This window comes from Pelodiscus sinensis, chromosome 3, assembly GCF_052426305.1.
Source record: "Pelodiscus sinensis isolate ZL-2025 chromosome 3, ASM5242630v1, whole genome shotgun sequence".
NCBI lineage: Eukaryota > Metazoa > Chordata > Testudines > Trionychidae > Pelodiscus > Pelodiscus sinensis.
Genome location: NC_143054.1, coordinates 194,981,459 through 195,002,130, shown reverse-complemented (window position 1 = coordinate 195,002,130; position 20,672 = coordinate 194,981,459). Strand labels below are relative to the sequence as shown.

The window sequence follows — 20,672 nt, the reverse complement described above, 5'->3', positions numbered from 1 at the left end:
AAAAGGCTGGATTAGTGCCGATGCTGCTAAGCAAGTTCCCGTGCTGAAGAGACGCATCCTTACCCTGCGTTACGTTTGGCTTTGTCAGCTAAGGTCCGAGGCTGGTACATTTCAGCCAGTGTTTCCGGAGAATAGTTGGGATGGCTGAAGGCAAGGATGCTGCAGTTGGGTGCAGCCAGAGGGCTGTCCCTGAGCCACGTGACCGTCGAAGAGACTGGTGTTCCGTTAACAGGATCATACATGGGAGTCATGGTTTTACTATATAAACCAGGACTTGCTGCAAGTTAAAAACAATCACGTATTATTGCAAGGTGGGGTGGGCAATAAAACAGTGGTGGTTCACCAGGATTAGCTCCTTGGTGGGCTGCCGCCACTATATTTACCCGTTCTTCCAGGAGCTGCAATCACTGGTACTTGCAGAGATGCAGGTAAATATGGCAGCAGTGACCTGCCAGAGGCTCACCTTGGGGAACCGGATCTGGTCTGTGGGCCAGCACCGCTCACCCCTCTTACAAGGGGAGCTGGCAGTGACCGCGAGTTTTAGCCTGCGGATACTTTCTGTTATACAGGTTTCTAAACCTTTTCTCGGAGAACACCCTCCCACCTCTGAAGCAGGCCTTAGCTATGTGCCAAGGGAAATAGCCTCAGGGTTGAGAAGCACGGTTTTGTTGTCCCATAAAATTCCAGTCAGCTTTGGCGAGGTACAAAGGGTTATCCATCGGCAGTTCCATTCTCTCCCTTGTAGCCTGTTCAGAACCACTGACCGTTCCACCGCTGGGCTCACATGGCCAATGCAGCAGCAGCAGCAGCAGCAGCAGCATATACTGTTTGTAGAGCCGGGCCCTTCCTCCGTTACCCTTTGGCTATGTCTAGACTGGCATGATTTTCCGCAAATGCTTTTAATGGAAAAGTTTTTCCGTTAAAAGCATTTGCAGAAAAGAGCGTCTAGATTGGCACGGATGCTTTTCCGCAAAAGCACTTTTTGCAGAAAAGCGGCCATGACAATCTAGACGCGGTTTTGCGCAAGAAAGCCCCGATCGCCATTTTCGCGATCGGGGCTTTTTTGCGCAAAACAATACCGCGTTGTCTACACTGGCCCTCTTGCGCAAAAGCATTCGCGCAAGAGGGCTTTTTCCTGAACGGGAGCAGCACAGTATTTCTGCAACAACACTGACAATCTTACATGAGATCATCAGTGTTCTTGCGGAAATTCAAGTGGCCAGTGTAGACAGCTGGCAAGTTTTTCTGCAAAAACAGCTGCTTTGGCGGAAAAACTTGCCAGTCTAGACGCAGCCTTTATGTTTGCGTGGGTCTTTTACAAGCACCGGGACAGATTTTTTTTTAAATAGGAAAATGATTGTGAAACCATAAACACTGGCATAGAGGCTCTAGGGTTGGGCTAGGACCTGAACCTACTTTCAGATAGTTGTTTAAAATGTGGCTAGATTTCAAGCCAAGTGTCCCTTTGACTTCTGCTTCCCTGCACCCCTGTGTCTCTCTCTGTGTTAGTTGCACAAAATGAAGAACTCAGAGGGCAGCCATGTTAGTCTGTAACTTTAAAAACAATGAGCAGTCTGTGCCACCTTAGAGACTAACAAAAATGTATACCTAGGATCATGAGCTTTTGTTGGGCAAACCCACTTCTTCAGATGAGCTTTAAGAACTTGTCCCTCTCCGTGGTCTGAAAATAAAGTCATCTGGATTCATAGAATCCTAGGGCAGGAAGAGACCTCAGGAAGTCATCGAATCCAACCCCCTGCCCAAAGCAGGACCAACCCAACTCAATCATCCCAGCAAGGGCTTTGTCAAGCCGGGACTTAAAAACTTCTAGGGATGGAGGTTTTTTTTACCTGGTGATCCTGAAATCACTGGGGAGTTGTACAGATTTAAAATGTCTTCTATGACTGGTTCTTTGTTATTCTTGTCTTTTTTCTTTTTCTTTTTCAAAGTATCTTCCGACTGTTTCAACAGAGAGAGTTCTTCTGACCGTCTAATATCTACAACGATAAGTGGTGATATTCAGGCTATGGAAACTTACACGCTAGTGGCTAATACAGACCATATATGGGAATGTCACTTAGAATTCCAATCGACTACAGGGAACTCCTCCTACTTGTTCTCCAACCCCAGCTGTTGTGCTGTATCCTACCACACAGCTCCACGGACTGGGAGGAAAATCTCTTCCCAAATTCAAACATGAGGAGTCTCATTGAACTTGGTAGGATCCCACCAGGAGGCTCGTGGAAGTGCTGAAATACAGCTGCAATCAGAGATGAAGCATCACTTACTGAGGGCTTTGCAGATCTCACTGACAGCCTTGAACACCACCGAGGAGAAGCTGACCTTCAGCCGCACGGTCTTCATGTTTGGCAAGCGGAGGCGCAGCATCTTGTGCTGTGTTGTAAAGAGCAGCTTGGCATCTGCCTGCACCCCGCATTTATCCAGCGTCCAATGGGTCTTTAGAAGCCAGCACTTCTTTTGCTCCCACCAAAGAGCATAGTTTGACCAATCCCGTGAGATTTCTGGGGAAATACAAAATAAGGACACGCAAAGTACGTGATTAGTAACGAACAGTAAAGCTTTTAACCAGTGGGCTACTCTAGTGTAGGATTCACTCAACCTGTTCCACTTTAAGACAGGTTCAACCTCTCAAGTCTGGACTCTCCAGTCCAGCAACATCTATGCTCCTGTAGGACCATGGGTGTTGTGGGACCAAAGAGCCTGGCCTTTTTCCAGCAGCTGCTGGGAAACCCCAGTCTGGGAATCCCCAACCATGTGGGCTTCAGCAGGCCAGTGGCTGGAGACTCCAAGAGCCGGGATCCTCATCAGAGTGTGGCGGCCAGGAGGAGCAGCAGGCTGAGAGGCCAGCAGCAGGGGACCGTCCTTGGTCCAGCAAAATCTCTTGTTTGAGACGGGTCAGGTCCCAAGAGTGCTGGAAGAGGGAGATCCAACCTGTAATTAAATAATAATTGGGGCAGAAAAAGAGGGTAGCAGGTTTAAAACAGGGTGGCAGGTTTAAAACAAACAAAAGGACTTTTTTTTCATGCAGTGCACAGTCAACCTTTGGAACTCCTTGCCAGAGGAGGTTGTGAAGACCACGACTTTCACAGGGTTCAAAAAGGAACGGGATAAATTCATGGAGGTTCGGTCCATCAATGGCTATTAGCCAGGATAGGTAGGAATGGTGTCCCTAGCCTCTGTTTGGACTGGGAATGGATGACAAGCGAGGGATCATGTGAGGATTACCTGTTGTGTTCACTCCCTCTGAGGGCATCTGGCCTTGGCCTCTGCTGGCAGACAGGATACTGGGCTAGATGGATCTTTGGTCTGACCCAGTATGGCCATTCTTATGTTAATTCTGCAGGCTAGTGCACACCCAAGAAGGAGAAGAGATCTTGGCAGGGAAGGACTTGAACTAGGAGTCTCCCACAACCTGCAGTGAGCACCCAATTGACTACAGGGAACTCCTCCTCCTTGTTCTCCAGCCCCAGCTGTTTTGTGTGAACTCAGCCTGAGGGGCCTGGGAGGTACGCTCAGAGGCCGCCTACCAGACTGGACTCCTGAATACCTCTCTCCCAGTTTAAGAACAGCTCTGGGACTTAAGCAGGAAATAGGCATTCAGATGCCTCTCGAGGCGCCAGCGTGCACCCTCAGGCAGGAGACGGGCACTCAGTGCAAGGCTGCAGCGTACACACCCTGAGAGAGAAGCCTGAGATGCTAACAGGTTAGGGACTACAGCAGTGGTCCCCAACCTTTCGGGGCTGCCGGGCGCCCGGGGGTGGGACCACCCATGCACCGCACTCCTGGAGCCGGCGCTGGTCCTGTGCCGCATGCCCATAAGCCATGCACCCGGGGCTGCTGCCGCTCCTGTGCCACGCGCCCAGGGGTGAGGCCACCCATACGCCGCGCGACCGGGGCCGGAACAGCCCATGCGCTGCATGCCCGGGGCCAGCGCCACTCCTAGAAGCCCAAAACACAGAAATGTTTCAGTTTTTAGGAACCAGAACCTGAAATGTTTCTATTGTTCAGGCAAAAGTTTTTAGGTTTACTGAAAAATTTTGCCCAACTGGCTGACATTTTTCAGGGTTTGGTTGCCCAAAAAACAAATCATTTAAAAAAATGGTTTTCAGCTGCCAAAACTTAAAAAACCCAATTTCTGCCTTTTTGATAAAAAATTGTGTAGAAAAGTGTTCATGAATGTGACTTCTTTGTTTGGTTTGTTTTCTTGGGGCAAAGGGTAGGAGAGGAGAGAAGCATTTCCTGACCAGCTGTATTGCTAGGGTAAGTGGTGCAGAGCTATCAATTGTGTATCACTAAAAAATATGATTGTAAGATACTGCCAAATTGCATTAACCAGGAGAGATAGCAAAATATATACAGCTATATGTTAAACATTTAGGTCCACTCTGCAAAGAGATTTGAAACTAAAGCAAGACTAATTCCAATTAGAAACAGTGAGGATCATCAGAAGCAAAGTGCCATGGGAAATGGTGAATTCTCCATCTCTGGAGGTCTTCAAACAAAGACAGGACGCCTTTTTGGAAAATATGCTTTTGACAGATCTCATTGTTTGCACTGGAATCAGGGTAATTGGACGAAATATAATGGTCTGTTTTACATCGGCAGTCAGACTAGATCTAGATCCTTCTGGCCTTAAACTAAGAAGCACCTCTTAATTTCAAACAAAAATTAAATATATATTGAACAAAGCAAATTCATTTGCTTCCACAATGTTATAACATTTCAAGAGGACAGACTCACTTAATATAGGGCCTGTTGCTAAACATGTAGTTCACATGGTTGATTTCTTTTTATTACATATCACAAATAGATGTCCGTGTTCAGCTAAGCCGGAAAGGGGTGGAGTGAAGGGAAAGGACCTGGTGACCCTATTATTTTAGCTTGAGTTCTGAAATTACCCTAGCTTCTCCATCAGCAGCTCAAGGCTGAAGAGGATGTGGTTGCTCTTTCAGCTATTACAAATGAATGCAGTGACTTCTCTTCAATAACGAGTCATCCTGTGACTCCTTAGAGCACGTCTACACTACACAGAAGATAGACGCTGCTGCAGTCAATCTTTTGGGGTTTGATTTAGCGGATGTAGCATAGACTTGCTAGATTGAACTCAAAGGGCATCCCCATGGGCACTGGGACTCCTATTCCTTGCAAGGAGTAAGGGAAGCCGATGGGAGCGTTTGCTTCTGTTGACCTCCTGCTGTGTGGACAGGGATTCAGATACATCAACTCCAGCTACAGTAATTTACATAGCTGGAGTTGCATATCTTACTTCAACCTTCCCATGTAGTGTAGACCAGGCCTTAGAGACTAACAAAAATATACAGAATCATGAGCTTTTGTGGGCAAGACCCAGTTCATCAGAGGAGTTGGAGTAGAAATAACAGAATCCAGGCTATATATAACAGCAAAAGAAGCACCTATCAATTGTAGGACCATGTAAATGAAACTAATTAAATGGGCTGAATGGGTCCCTTTCATAGCTTTTGATTTGGAAATGCAGATGTCAAAGGCACAGGAAAATGCCTTTGCAGTGCGTTAGCCAGTTACTATCTTTATTCAAGCCCAGGATAACAGTGTCAAATTTGTAGATGAGTTCCAGTTCTGCAGTTTCTCTCTGTAATTGGTTGGGGGAAATTCCTTTGTAGAAGAATGGCTACTTTTAAATCCATGACTCAGTGACCAGGTAGGTTAAAATGTTCCGCTATATAAAGATATTCTGGAAAAGAAACAAACCTCTTGGAAGTGTGTTTGATGGTGAAATGCCAGGGTGTGTGTAAGTGTGTGAGAATTCTTTGGCATTGTTGTGTCAGTTGCTTGCCAGAAGAATCTGACTCAGCTGGGATGGCACTAGCCCTGGTCTACACTACAGGATTACTTCGATGCAACCATACTGTGTGGGGGTGCGAACAATCCATACCTCCTACATGACGCTGTTTTACCAACCTAAGTGCTGGTGTAGGCAACAATATGCCAGCAGGGAAGCATCTCCCAAGGACATTTCTCCAACAAGAGAGAGTAGCTAAGCTGACAGAAGAGTTCTCTATCATTGGCTTACAACATCTTCACCACAAGTGCTACAGCGGAACAGCCACAGCACTGTAAGCCGGTGGTACAAGAGGCTTGCCTGGAATTACAAGTCACAGAGGAGGTACAGAAAGTTAATCATCTGGGCATGACAGCCCATGCCCTGGACTGGGCAGGTTGAGCAGAGAAGGCAGCTAACACTTCAGTTGCATGCGGTAGTCATAAAAGCAAGACGGAGAAGTCAGAATAATGAATGGGGTGGCCAGATAACACCTCTTCTGCACCCAGTGCTTTACTTTCCAGCTTTTCTAAGTGTAAAGAGTGAAGTGGAATACCTAGGAATGCGTACCTCACTGCATTCACACCTGAGTAGTATAGACAGTCCCTGCTCAGCAGTCAGTAAGAAGGTAACCAAAGGCTGCTAGCTCTGAAGCACAGCACCCTGGGAAAGAAAGAAAATCACACTCATGGGGCGTGTGGGGAGGAAGTATCTGCCTTATGTGAAGTCCAGAGACAATGACATTTAGAGTCAATTTTTTTTCCAGGTACAGTTGTATCCGGATGCTCCTTCCTGCCTTGAATGGATTTAACTGCAAGATCAGGGCCCTGGGATAATTATTTTGGGAGGCACTTACTCCAGCGGAGGGGAAACTGGATTGAGACTCAGGAAATCTGGATTCTGTTCTTGCCTCTGCCACTGACGTTCTGTGGGACAGACAGCAAGTTACTTCACCTTGCTGCCCTTTATTTCCTCTTGAACATTATGTCTGCCTTGTCAAGGAAGGAAGGGCTGGTGGGGGAGAATCTAAACACGTAATTTCCATAACCGCAAGCAATTTAACTCTCTCTCTCTACTCACTGATTTGTTCTACTAATTTAAGCATCACTCCACCAACATGCAGGTCTCCCGAGACCCGAAGTGTAAATTCCTTTTGCTCTTCTTCATACTGATGATCGACTGTGACAATGAGCTCCCAGGAACTGGATCCATATTCGTTTGAGGAAGTCATGTCAGCCACTTCTGCTGCGAGTTCTACAGCAGAAAAGACATTATAAATCAACCGCTGATCAAAACACTATGCATTTAAAAACCAACATTCAAGAAATAGTCTGAATTAAGGCCCTGAAGTGGGCAATAGCTCAGAGAGGGGAATGGCTGAAATTAAGCAGAGTCATGAGCATTTATCTCCTCCCGAATCGGCTCCAACTGGATTTGAATGATTTTAGCCTCAAAGTCAGGAGATACTTCTTCACAACAGGGGGAGTTTGGACCAGCAAAACCCAGCTCTGTTCAAGCAAGCTTCCGACGCCCTGAAGCAAACCCACTGATCGTGACTTGACAGACGTTCTGGTTGTAGGCTGTGAAGTTTCACTCACACTGCCTATGTAGACACATAAGACAGAACTATGTAGCACTTTAAAGACTAACAAGATGGTTTATTAGGTGATGAGCTTTCGTGGGCCAGACCCACTTCCTCAGATCAATAAGTGGTACTGATCTGAAGAAGTGGGTCTGGCCCACGAAAGCTCATCACCTAATAACCATCTTGTTAGTCTTTATAGTGCTACATAGTTCTGTCTTTTGTTTCAGCTAGACCAGACTGACACGGCTACATCTCTATCACTATTCTCTATGTAGACACATGAATGCCATTTGATTTCACGCACTGGCTCCGTCTAGACTGGCATGATTTTCCGCAAATGCTTTTAACGGAAAAGTTTTTCCATTAAAAACATTTGCGGAAAAGAGTCCATGCCAATCTAGACGCGGTTTTGCACAAGAAAGCCCCGATTGCCATTTTCGCCATCAGGGCTTTTTTGCGCAAAACAGTTTTTAGCTGTCTACACTGGCCCTCTTGCACAAAAACATTTCTGGAAAAGGGCTTTTGCCCGAACGGGAACTTCAAAGCATTTGCGCAAGAAGCACTGATTTCAGACAGTAGAACGTCAGTGCTTTTGCGCAAAATCAAGTGGCCAGTGTAGACAGCTGGCAAGTTTTTGCGCAAAAGCAGTTGCTTTTGCGGAAAAACTTGCCAGTGTAGACGCAGCTACTCTGTTTATTGTTTGTGATGTTCAATAGCTTCTATTTCTGAAAATCTGAAACAGGGCCATCTGCAACCACATAGCATTACCCAAATACCTCCATAAGGGTGCCAGGTAAAGCCACTAACTTTTAGCAAACCTCTGCCATTGAAAGGGGGAGGAAGGGAATGAAAACTCTCCCAACATGAGAAGGGAAGCAGGAAAAGGTGTCAGGCTCCACTTTTCAAAGGACAGGCTTTCCAACAGGAAGACTATCACCAGAACAAAGAGACCGAGGAAGAGGAGTGGAGGCAAGAAGGACAGTGACTGTCTTGGGAGCAGGACTCTTGAAAGCAGAGAGGACTCTGAGGGAAGAAACCCACGTTCAGTTGTTTATTGTTTTTCCATAGGTCTGCAAATCTCATGTGCCATTTAGGAGTAAGATGCATATGTTTAAGAAGTTCTTGGCAAAGCCTGAGTGAAGACTTTGGGCTTCCTGCTGTGTGTCACAAAGAGTTAAACTATCTACTGGAGTACCCATGAAGCTAAAGGTCTGTGGAGAAAGTGCATGAGACTTGGGGCAGTTTCAGAACTGGTGTGGGGGCCTACGTCCCTCAGAGACAGAACACGCCGAAGAGGTAAGGATTAGAGACAGTGTCTGGACGCAGCTCAGACTTCATGGCTACGTCTACACTTGCGGCTTCTTGTGCAAGAACATCTTGCGCAAGTGTCTTGTGCAAGAACTCATGCGCAAGAAAACGTCCACACTGCCATGTGTGAGTTGTGCTTTTGCGCAAGAGCACCCATGGCAGTGTGGATGCTCTCTTGCGCAAGAAAGCTCTGTTGGCCATTTAGCCATAGGGCTTTCTTGCGCAAGAAATCCCTGCTGAGTGTCCACACTGCCCTCTTGTGCAAGAGCTCCTGCACAAGAGGGCTTACACCTGTCAAAAAAGAGCGTAGCTCTTGCACAAGGAGCCCCCTCTTACCACGCCGTACTGTAAATTTACTTGCGCAAGAGCAGGCGGGAAGTGTGGACGCTCTGCAGATTCTTGCGCAAGAACGGCCGTACTTGCGCAAGAAGCTGCAAGTGTAAATATAGCCCATGTATTTGGAAGCATGTAGGATCCCAAGACTGGGTCCAATACAGCAGACTAGTGACTGCTCATGAGTGGAGAATCTGCCAGGTCTGCAGAAGAGGCGAAAATAATTTTTTTTTGCCCCCTTCATTGCCATGATGTCCAAATCAAAAAATCTTTATATCCCATTTGGTCAGATTAAGCCAGGATGTTTGGCACTGGCATCCCAGCACCTCCCTCCTGCAGCTAGCACAGGTCACCTAAAGACCAAGGTGACCTGTTAGACTCAAGCCCAAAAAGAGGATGTGCAGGGGCACCCGTGTCAATGACTGAGGACATTTAACCTTATGATTGATCAATTTTAAGGTCAAAGGGTCCTTCAGTCCTGCTTTGGCATGTGGGGGATGGATGGACAAGGTGAACTCTCAAGGTCTCTTCCAGTTCTATAGTTCTGTGATTCGTTCCTCCAGCCTCACCTCCAATGTAACACAAGCAAGAGAAATTCAAATAAAGCATTTGTGCTGAGGAGCAGCAAGATGGAGAATACGGGCAACGATCCCACAACCTCTCACGTGATATTCCACTACTAGGTAACGCAGTCTGCCAGGGGGAATGGCATCCTCCCCCAGCTTCCCACTCAGATTCCATTAGTCTCTGAAGACCTGTCTTCACTACATGAAAGATTACCACTGCCACGATCGCTCTTCCAGAGTTCGATTTAGTGAGTCTAGTTAAGAACCACTAACTCAAACTCAGAGGGTGCCCCCTGCCGATGTCTAGTATTCCTCCTTTTGCGAGGCGTAAGGGAAGCTAATGGTAGCATTTGCTCCAATCGGCCTCCCGCTGTGGGGACACCACCCAGCTTAGCTTAAGGTAAGCCGACTCCAGCTACGTATTCTACCTAGCTGGAGTTGCATACCTTAAGCCAAGCCTAGCGTAGATTTGGCCTGAGGGTGAACCAACCAAATAAGCCCCACCTACCCGAGAGGAAGGCAGAGCAAAACTGAGGGAAGCAAGGGTCAATCAATGAGGTGGGTAGGGTTTCAGGATTACTCACCCCCATCCCAAACACAAAGCCCACAGTGGGATCCACTGGGAGTTGAACCAGCAGCCTCCTGGGTTAGCTCTGTAATAATTTAAGATTGATGTATATGAACTGGCTATTGGGATGGCCGCTATGAACAGTGGGATGTTTACTTTCTGACAACTCGGTTAAACAGGAAGGCTAAACAATGACTTGAGAGGACACCTCGGTGCACGCACAGGGTTGTTACAAGGCAAGGGGAAAGCTGCCGGCCCTTAGGAGAATGGTTCAACCTGCTGCTGAGTGTAGCAATGCATTTGGACAGCAGGGCCCCAAAGCCCACCGAGGGACCCAAGAATGCTAAAAGTGTTTCTTCCTCAAGTTAGGAAGGCAACTGCTCAATCTCTCTCTCCCACACAGGCATCTGCTGGGGATAGCTGGAGAAGGTAGGCCTTCCTGCAGAAAGTCTCTGCACGTCAAAAAAACTTTCCCCTTTACAGCGTGCTTTATTATTATTGTAAAAAAAAAATCACACAATGCTTTGATTTAAGGTGGTAACTTCATCACTCTATTCACAGATCCCCGATAGGACTGCATCTGCTGAACTCAGCCCAACCTGCTGGAAAGGCATGGTTGATACACAGAATATTGCAGCCTCAGGCATGGTTTAACAAAGGGAGAATCCCATGACGTCACCGTGGAGAGGCATGACCGTAGGGCACACTCAGAGAGACCAGGTAGAGGAGAGAGGTGTAACTAGCTCTGTAACCATGACAGGCACCTTAATTTTCTCTGAAGCCTCTATTCAATATTTTCTTTTCAAGCCAGGTTTTGTTTCTGATAATAAAAACAAACTAATAGAGTACTTAGCAGAGAAAGGCATATTAGGTACCAGTGTCCAGAAGTTAAAACCAGACAAATTGAAACTACCAACAGAAAAGGTGGATTCTCTATCTCTTGACATCTTCACATCAAGACTGGATGCTTTTCTGGAAGATATCATTAAGTCACACAAGTACTGGGCTCAGGGGAGGGCAGTTGGATGAAATTTTACAGCTTGTGTCACACAGGAGGTCAGACGATCTAAAATGGTGCCTTCTGGGCTTATAGGTGAATGAATGTATCAAATTGATTAAATCTATCTTTTTAAATAGTGCCATAGCAACAACAAAATAGACATTTAATTGCTGGCAAACATATTCCTGCCACATTTAGAAAACACACACCGGGACAGATAATAAATCTTAGCCTGAGTGTTCCATTCTTAATTTTAGAGTCAACCAACAGCCATGAGGCCCAGATCTGTTTTCACTAAAGCCAATGGAATTTTGTTTCTTTTCCTGCTAACTGAAAAAGCGATTTTTCCTTCGTTTAAAATGATCAGACCGATGCATAGATATAGATCAGGACTACTCAACGCACAGCCCATGGGATGCATGTGGCCTGCGGTGCGGTTTGGATTTACGTGGGGCTCAACACGTGGCCCATGGGTGGGAGCCAAAACAAAACTGTAGTCAATATAAATGGTCTTCTGTTGAGATGCGTTTTAGTAGTTAAATTCCTGGACTGTCATTGCTCACTAAAAGTGCTGTCATTTGGGTGGAAATCGGGTCAATATTGCATTTTATTAATATCAGCGCAACTGACTTTAAACAGGGCCTGTGCGTTGTGTAATCTTGACTTAATCTTTGTATTCAGGCCCATCAGTGTGAAGGAAGCTATTTGCATAGATATGCAACCACCCTTAAGTTGGCATGTGCTACCAGTAACACTATGGCTGCCAAGGCTTCCAAAGTTGAGTAGCCCTGATATAGATATACACACACTAAAATAAAAATACTAACAACAAAATGAACTCTATCTACCTTAGGCATTTCTGAAGAACCTTTCGCCCTGGCATTTAAGAAGGGACACCAATATTTATAGCACTTATTTAAAAAACATGTCAGCTGTGTTAGGAAATCAAAGCACTCAGATAGAAGCTTTTGAACATCACACAAAGCCCGTAGGACCCAGCATGCTCCTACAACCCCAGCAGTGCAGGATCAGCAATGCAAAAACTCCTGGAATACCCAGGAATGACAGTGAGACAGTGCAGGAGGCCGGGCTATTTCTTGATTTAAATCAGTGGATAAAGTCAGAAAATCTGGCTGCCCCACATTCCTCCTCCAATCCCTCCCTCTCCCTCTGTCATTTCAGCATGAACTTGGAACCATTCTTCTTTGCTCCGAGCGGGTTTTTACACGCCAAAAATCTCGAGGAGCCAGCCAAGTGTAGCTCCAGAAAGCTCCCCAGGACTTCCACAGCCTGCTCTCTCCTTAGCTAGCCAGAGCTCATTTCCCAAAGGGACCCATTAACTCTTTCCAAGCCCATCCCCTCCAATGAACCCGTCTCCCCCACAACCAGCTGCCGCAGGTGAGAGACACAACACACCCCCACCCAGCAGCTGCAAACCGAGGACTCGCAGCGGCAGCATGGAGCAGCCAGCGGGGGTCTCTCCTGCCAGAGGGAGCAAGGGGAGGCGGCCAGGGGGCTGCAGGGGTGGGGAAGGGACCCAGCCGCCCGCTCGCGCTCACCTGCTCTGTCCCAGACCCGCGGCGGCTCCCTCCACCAGCCCGTGGTGCAAAGAACCGCGAGGGGGCGGCGCGCTGCCTTACGCGGCGGCGGGGCCCCCGGGGCTACTGCGGCGAGCCCGGGGAGTGGCGTTCGCTCTGCTCCCCGCCCCGTCTGGCAGCAGGGCGCGGGCAGGTCGGGGCAAGCCAGCAAGAGGGCAGGCTGTGTGGGGCTGCAGCCCCTCCCCCCCCCCCCACGCGTGAGGAAAAACTATCCCGCCCTACAGCCCACCCAGGCTTGCGTGGAGCCCCCCCGCGAGGCGGCGCAGGGCTGGGGTGGGGAAACTGAGGCCCCGGGCGGGCTACGGTCTTCAAAGGTATGTAGGTGCCCGGCTCGTTGGCTTCAAGGCACTGACATGCCTTGGACATGGGGGGGAAACTTCCTGCCTGCCAGGGGGGTTGTGAACTCTCCATCCCTGGAGATATTCAAGAGCAGGTTGGACAGATGCCTGTCAGGGATGGTCTGACTCCGGGGTGGGGAACCTTTTCGAGGGGCTGGGGGCTGCAGACCCACAGAGAAATCAGTCAGGGGCCACACACAATTGAGAAGCGCCAAAAACCCCCAAATAAAGCCCACCCAAAAACCCCCAAATAAAGCCCACCCAAAAACCCCCAAATAAAGCCCACCCAACCCCCCCAAATAAACCCCACCCAAAAACCCCCAAATAAACCCCACCCAAACCCCCAAATAAAGCCCTCCCAACCCCCCCCAAATAAAGCCCACCCAAAAGTCACGGATGTGGCCCCCACTGGGGAGGAGAAAGACTCCCCACACAAACCAGATCTAGGGGTGGGGGGAAGCTAGTAGACCATGTGCTACAGTCCCACAGGGGGAATGCAGGAGGGCTGGAGCACCAGCTCTGGGAGGAGCCCTGAGCCTCGGGAGTCAGATTCGGGCAAGCTGGGGGCTGCATCCCTCCCTCAGGTCTTAGATTCCCTACCCCTGATCTAAATGATGCTTGGTCCTGCTGTGAGGGCAGGGGGCTGGACTTGATGGCCTCTGGAGGTCCCTTCCAGTTCTAGTGTTCTATACCTTTGTGGATCTGAATCCAACCTGAACTGAAGTCTGTAATAGGGCGAGGAGCTGAGCTTTTCAAAAGCAGCTCTTTGCTCCTTGGATTCTCCTCCCCATGTACTTTTTCTCACGGTTCTGGGAAAATTCAGCTCCGTTCCCCTGGTGTTTACTGACAGCAGTTTGGCCCGCTGCACTTTTGGGTTCTGGTGTATTCGTTCAGAGAAGAGCGAGCCACAAACATACCGATGAGAAGTCTCAATAGGGGTAGCCATGTTAGTTTGTAACTTTAAAAATGAGCCCTGTGGTACCTTAGAGACTTACAAAAAGTGTATAGAGGATCATAAGCTTTCATGGGTAAGACCCACTTCATCAGATATGACGGATGAGACTAGATTTTCTGGCAGAGTCCAGAGTCTTCTGAAACTTCGCTTAGGATGCCAGGGCAGCCCTAGACAAAGAATAGCTGTCATTCTCCCTGGGCAGAGGTAACAGAGGATGGGGATTTCCAGCCACTGCGGAAAGTATCCGAATGTTGTCACCGGCTGCTACTGTTGGTCACCGCACCCCAACAACCAGGTAGTTTCCAACTTCTGCTGCAAGTCGCCGTCTGGTGTGACCTTCGTCGCCCCAGCAGGCCATGGAGGAACAAGGAGGACAGTGGCCCAGAAATGAAAGAACAAGTAAGTAAGAAGGGTCCCTCTGGTCCCCCATTTCTTTCTAGCCTTGCGGCCTTCTGTTTTATAAGGCTCCTCAGGGTACTAATTCACATTTATCCTGGTGTCACTCCCTCAGAGAAATGTGGTGATTTTCCCGGATGGGCAGGGACTCAGTGTTTCTAAATTTGGGAGACTTTTCCTGAAGGAGCAGCCTTTTCACTACACAGGGCCTTGACAGAAACACAGATCCTGGTCGGCCTGAAGTCAGGCCAGTTCTTTGGGTATGAAAATTCAAGTGACATCTGGCCACATACACACACATTGTCACATGACATCCTGTCTGCCCATGTGTGCTTTTGCGTGATGCCTCACACTTCCCCCTCTCACCCCAAGCAGAACTAACATGGGTGGACAATACTGCAAGCATGTTATCAAGCAGGCAGCTTCCATTGGCCAGTTTCTGGCCAGAAGCCAGCCAATGGGATTGTGCTGGGGGCAAGAGTTATGCCTGAAGCCTTCGCCCCTCCTCTCCGGGCTCAGAGTTTTTAAAGAGAAACAGCAGCACAGATGCTTTTCTGAGTGGTGGTCGGCCGTATTTTGCCCAGGACTGCTCTAAATTGAGCCCTGATTGCACTTCTGTTGACTCTAGTACTCCACTGGGTTATGAGGAGTAAGGGAAGTAGATGGGAGAGTTGGGTACTCTGATACATCCTACCACCTGGGCAAGCTTGCCTTTGTGGTAGACGATCGCATCCACCAAAAATCACACCACCATTCGGTCTCCAAGGATCAGTCACATACTTCAGGTCAGTTGTACCTTGGATCGCTCACCATAGACAGCACTTGTAGACAATCCTGTAATAAACTGATTACAGATTTATTAACCTAGGCCTGATCTACACCAGGGCTATGTTTACACTCGTGGCTTCTTGCGCAAGTAATATGCAAGTGAGGCTAAGCATGGAATATTGCTGAGCCTCATTTGCATACCCAATGAGCCACCATTTTTTTCAGAAGAGGCTCTTGCACAAGAAGGAGCGTCTACACTGCCCCTTCTTGCGCAAGAAAAACCCTCTTGCGCAATGCCGTTCTTCCTGAAAAGTAATAGGTGTAACGGCGTTGCGCAAGAGGGTTTTTCTTGCACAAGAGGGGGCAGTGTAGACTCTCCTTCTTGTGCAAGAGCCTCTTCTGAAAAAAATGGTGGCTCATTAGGTACGCAAATGAGGCTTGGCGATATTCCATGCTTAGCCTCATTTGCATATTACTCACACAAGAAGCCGCGAGTGTAGACATAGCCTAGGAGTTTAGATCAAATTTAGCGGCGTAAAGTCAGTTTTCTAAATGATGCATCCACACTATCAAGCCTGTTGCATTGACATTAAGGGCTGCTGAAATCAATGTTAGTTACTCCTGGTTTCACGAAGTGTAACGCTATTCTCGACCTTGCATAGTTGAGTTTTTGGTAGTATAGACACAGCGTAAGAAAAAGAAATAAATGTATTTACAGGGTGAAAGCAGGTAAACTCGCACACAGATGATTTACAGTTGTAGGTCCGAAAAAGTAAGAGAAGTTGCTGCAGTATGCAAGTTTTCTGTTCTCTAGAGCTCACCCAAGCCAGGCAGCCTGGGAGTCCTTTGCTTTTGCTTTATGCTTAGAAATATTGCCCTCTCCACATTCCAGGCAGCAGGTGTTAAGAGTTCTTTCTGGAGAGGGGTTTGTATTCCCTTCCCTTAGAGTTCAAACTGATTTGAGTGTCAGCACCTGTCTCCTTTTCATGGGTGTGTGTGACGGGGCAATCAACAAAGTCATTGTCCTGTGAGGTTTCACAATCGCCCCTGTGGCTTGCTGTGAGGAGGACTAGCCCGCCACACTAATTAATGCTTCTTTCCTGTTTGGCCAGTTACTCAGTTACAGAGATTTACAATGCAAACACTCAATCTAACTTCAGTTCATACTGCAGGGAGCAGATGTTACATGTGAAATCAGTGCCCACGGCAGCATCCTACAAGCATTTCAAGTGTAAACATTAAACACGTTCTTAATCACCTACCGTGTCGTATAACAATATTAACAGACTTGGGAGCCAGGCTGATTTCCAGCTCTGCATTGATCAATGTTCAGTGAGGCCTAGGGAACTTGGTTTGAGCTGTCACTGGTCTGTCAGTCACAACATTTTCCACTCCCTCACCTGTGGATTACAGAGAATTGTTTTTTCTGAAGGGATCCTCCTGATTCAGTGCAGGAAATTGGTACTAGAAAGAGAGCAAGTGAGCATGGCATCCACCAGGTAGATCACAGTGATTCATAAATGAGTAGCCCTGTGGCACCTTAGAGACTAAGAAAATATATATATATACACAGTAAAACTCCAATAGTCTGGCATCCAATAATCCAGCACTCCTGATAGTCTGGCATCAAAATGGCAAGAGCCTAGTGAGTGAGCTTCGGCAAAAAATGAGTCACAAGGTAACAGCGGCAGCAGCTGAACTGAGCAAAAAGGGTAAAAAAGGCTTAAAAAACCTAAAACATTACAGTATACTGTATACACTATGTACAATAAAAAGGGCTAGGAACACTTTGTATACAGTATATAATGTATACAGTATATATATAACTATTTTATAGTACCACCTCATAGTCCGGCATATCTGATAATCCGGCACTACCTAGGTCCCATAGGTTCCGGATTATCAGAAGTCTACTGTAGTATCAGGAGCTTTTGTGGGCAAAGCCCACTTCTTCAGATTGATGGAGAATTCAGAGCACTGCTCTTTCCATGGGTAACAGACCCGTGGGAAACCCAGGTTCCCGGCTCTGCTCCAAATTAGGCAAAGCAGGGATTTGAACCTGGGTCTCTAATACCCTTTAATTGCTGGATTTTTGACTGTTCTTGCTCCTTTCCCAAGAAAATGTCTGCAAAGCAGCAGTGATTTTGTTTCACACTGGAATGGAACCAAATGGCCAAACCTTGAACTTTTTCATGAAAGAGAATTCTTGCTACCTCCAGATGACAGCTGCTTTTGGGAGGGACCTGAGCAATGGGATTTGCCACAGATGTGCAAAAGGAACGTACAAAGTGGGGAATGCTCCATGCAGGGACTGCATGAGATTGTCCTTCTCTTGGTGAAAAAACCCTCTGAATTGTGACCAGAAATCAGTGGAATGACTCCACAAATGAGTGGGCATTGGTGGCAGGAAATGCACCTTGCTGGATCACAAGCTGCACAGTGGAGCAATGGTTACTTCGATGTGGTCGGTAAAGTATGCCCCTGCAGTGGCTTGAGTTAGCGTAGGCCATTGCTAGCAGCATGACCTGTGTGTGCTATGGTGAAGATAATGATATTGGAACCCTAGCTGGCTTTAACAGAGGCCCGTTGTTGTAAACATGTCCCATAGCTGATAGCCTGATGGGATGGAAGAAAGCCTGATGGGATGAAAAAGAGATAGAATTTACCATTTTTGTAGTGGATTTTGATGCGTCTCTTTCCCACTGCTGCATCCACCTCCTACAAGGGGTTCCTCTGATTCTGTTCTTCTGAGAAAGGAGTGGCTGGGTCAGCTGATTAGTTTGAGACCCATCATGACCCTTCTGTAGTAACTGGGTTCTGGTGATATTGCTGCCTTGCTTGCACTGAATTACCGCTCCCTGACGTTTTCATGGTAAGCAGGTGACCTAGAGGGAAGGACGCCCTGCGTGTTCTCACCAAGGCTGTAGAGCAATATCGTAGGCTGGGGCTGAGAAGTTATAACCAAGAATAATGGGATAAGAACATAAGAACATAATAACGGCCATACTGGGTCAGACCAAAGGTCCATCTAGCCCAGTAGCCTGTCTGCCAACAGTGGCCAGCACCAGATGCCCCAGAGAGGGTGGACCGAAGACAATGATCAAGCGATTTGTCTCCTGACATCCTCTCCAGCCTCTGACAGACAGAGGCTAAGGTCAACATTTTATCCCCTGGCTAATAGCCTTTTATGGACCTAACCTCCATGAAATTATCTAGCTTCTCTTTAAACTCTATTATAGTCCTAGCCTTCACAGCCTCCTCTGGCAAGGAGTTCCACAGGTTGACTATATGCTGTGTGAAGAAGAACTTTCTTTTATTAGTTTTAAACCTGCTACCCATTAATTTAATTTGTGTCCTCTAGTTCTTCTATTTAGGGAACTAATAAATAACTTTTCTTTATCGGCCCTCTCCACACCACTCATGATTTTATAGACCTCTATCCTATCCCCCCTCAGTCTCCTCTTTTCTAAACTGAAAAGTCCCAGTCGCTTTAACCTCTCCTCATATGGGACCCGTTCCAAACCCCTACTCATTTTAGTTGCCCTTTTCTGAACCCTTTCTAAGGCCAAAATATATTTTTTGAGGTGAGGAGACCACATCTGTACACAGTATTCAAGATGTGGGCGTACCATAGTTTTATACAGGGGCAGTAAACTATTCTGGATGTAGTGAGGAAAAGGAATACAAAAAAGCAATCTATAGAATAGCATCCAGAGTTTGAGGTCCATGGGGATATAGAAGTGTCCTTCTCTTGGAATGTTAGAATTAGGTTTGAAATCCCTCAAAGATCAGAGTTTTACATCAACCACAGGATAGTTTGGGTGATCTTCAAAATCTTTGGCATCTCTAACACCTGCGACATTCTTTGTACGTGCTCAGGTGCAGTTTCTGAGGAGTTCCCCGCCACTGATGGGGCTAAGGTCCTGCCTCTGCAAAGTGCAGCTGATGTTCCAGGCCACCACCCGCTCCCACTAAATAGTTTCTTCCCTCTTCTGGTGGCTACTGCAGTGTGGCTGCTCCCACGGCGGAGGGCACAGGGGCACATCGTATCTCAAATTCATGTTCACCAAGGCTGTGTCTAGACTACATGCCTCTGTTGTCAGAGGCATGTAGATTAGACACATAGGCAAAGGCAAATGAAGCCGCGATTTAAATGATCGCGGCTTCATTTACATTTACATGGCTGCCGCGCTGAGCCGACAAACAGCTGATCAGCTGTTTGTCCGCTCAGCGCGCTAGTCTGGACGCTCCCCTGCCGACATCAAATCCCTTTGTCAGCAGCCCCGGTAAACCTCATCCCACGAGGAATAACGGGGCTGCCGACAAAGGGCTTTGATGTCGGCAGGGGAGCGTCCAGACTAGCGCGCTGAGCCGACAAACAGCTAATCAGCTGTTTGTCGGCTCAGCGCGGCAGCCATGTAAATGTAAATGAAGCCGCGATCATTTAAATCGCGGCTTCATTTGCCTTTGCCTATGTGTCTAATCTACATGCCTCTGACAACAGAGGCATGTAGTCTAGACACAGCCCAAGTGGACAGAGGGGAGTGAAATCAGACTTCACTCTTGGCACCTGCCTGTCTGATGTTCTCATTTTCACGTGCCGTTAGCCGGCTTTCCATTTCTGCGGAGTCAATTCCCATCTCATGCCCTCTAGCTATTGGGGAAATTGGAACGGCACTGGAAATTCTGAAATGGGCATATTTAGTGTAATAGCCACCGTCTATATCCATAACTATACAGCGCTTAAAATGCAGAAAGGCCTCTTCATGTTAGGCATAAAGGTCTCCCTTTATCATACCTCTGGGGAAAGCAAAGAAACCCTAATGGTCGGCAGGGATGGAAGAAACAGACTTGACCTTGCAGGAATAGATTTAGAAGCCTCTCTTTTCCACTGCTGTGTCCTCTCCCTCCACAGGAGTGTCCCTCTGATCCTGTAGCTCCCTAAATGGTCTTTGTGGGAAAGGAGGGGCCGGTTAGCTTAAGAAAAGCCATGTCTTTTTGTGACCAACTTATTGAGTGAAGATCATGAAGACTGTTTGTGTGGCGTTCCAGCATGCTGAGTTGGTGAGACTTAGGGGTAGACTGGTGACTTCCTTATTCTCTGCAGGGATATTTGAGCTCTTGGGGGGATTGTACCCTTGCTCGGATCTTCTGTACAAAGACATTGTCACCAAGGCTGGAGTTGGGGATGAGAACAAGAAGGAATAATGGGATGCCAGGAGGAAAATGGAAATATAAAATGTGCAGGGATTGTACCCTGTGTTTGAGTTCTTAGGCTGTGGAATAGTCTCCCATAAAAGGAGGCCTTAGCCCCACTGGTCTCTTGTAGGGAGGTGAACGAGTAACTAGAGCATAAGAACACAGGAATGGCCATTCTGGGTCAGACCGAAGGTCCATCTAGTTCAGTATCCTGTCTGCCGATAGTGGCCAATACGG

At 47.5% G+C, this 20,672-nt stretch overlaps 1 protein-coding gene across 1 annotated transcript in view; it reads right to left on the bottom strand.

Moving 5' to 3' along the window:
* FERMT1 (FERM domain containing kindlin 1) overlaps positions 1-12,873 on the bottom strand; it is a 33,357-nt gene extending 20,484 nt beyond the window's left edge. Inside the window, exons 1-5 of the mRNA XM_006136010.5 lie at positions 12,741-12,873; positions 6,902-7,075; positions 2,289-2,522; positions 1,851-1,997; positions 64-277 (exon numbers count right to left, since the gene is read on the bottom strand). Coding sequence (XP_006136072.2) covers positions 64-277; positions 1,851-1,997; positions 2,289-2,522; positions 6,902-7,052 — 746 coding nt within the window. The 5' untranslated portion in view covers positions 7,053-7,075; positions 12,741-12,873. The remainder of the gene's footprint in view (positions 1-63; positions 278-1,850; positions 1,998-2,288; positions 2,523-6,901; positions 7,076-12,740) is intronic.
* Between the last annotated feature and the right edge of the window lie 7,799 nt (positions 12,874-20,672).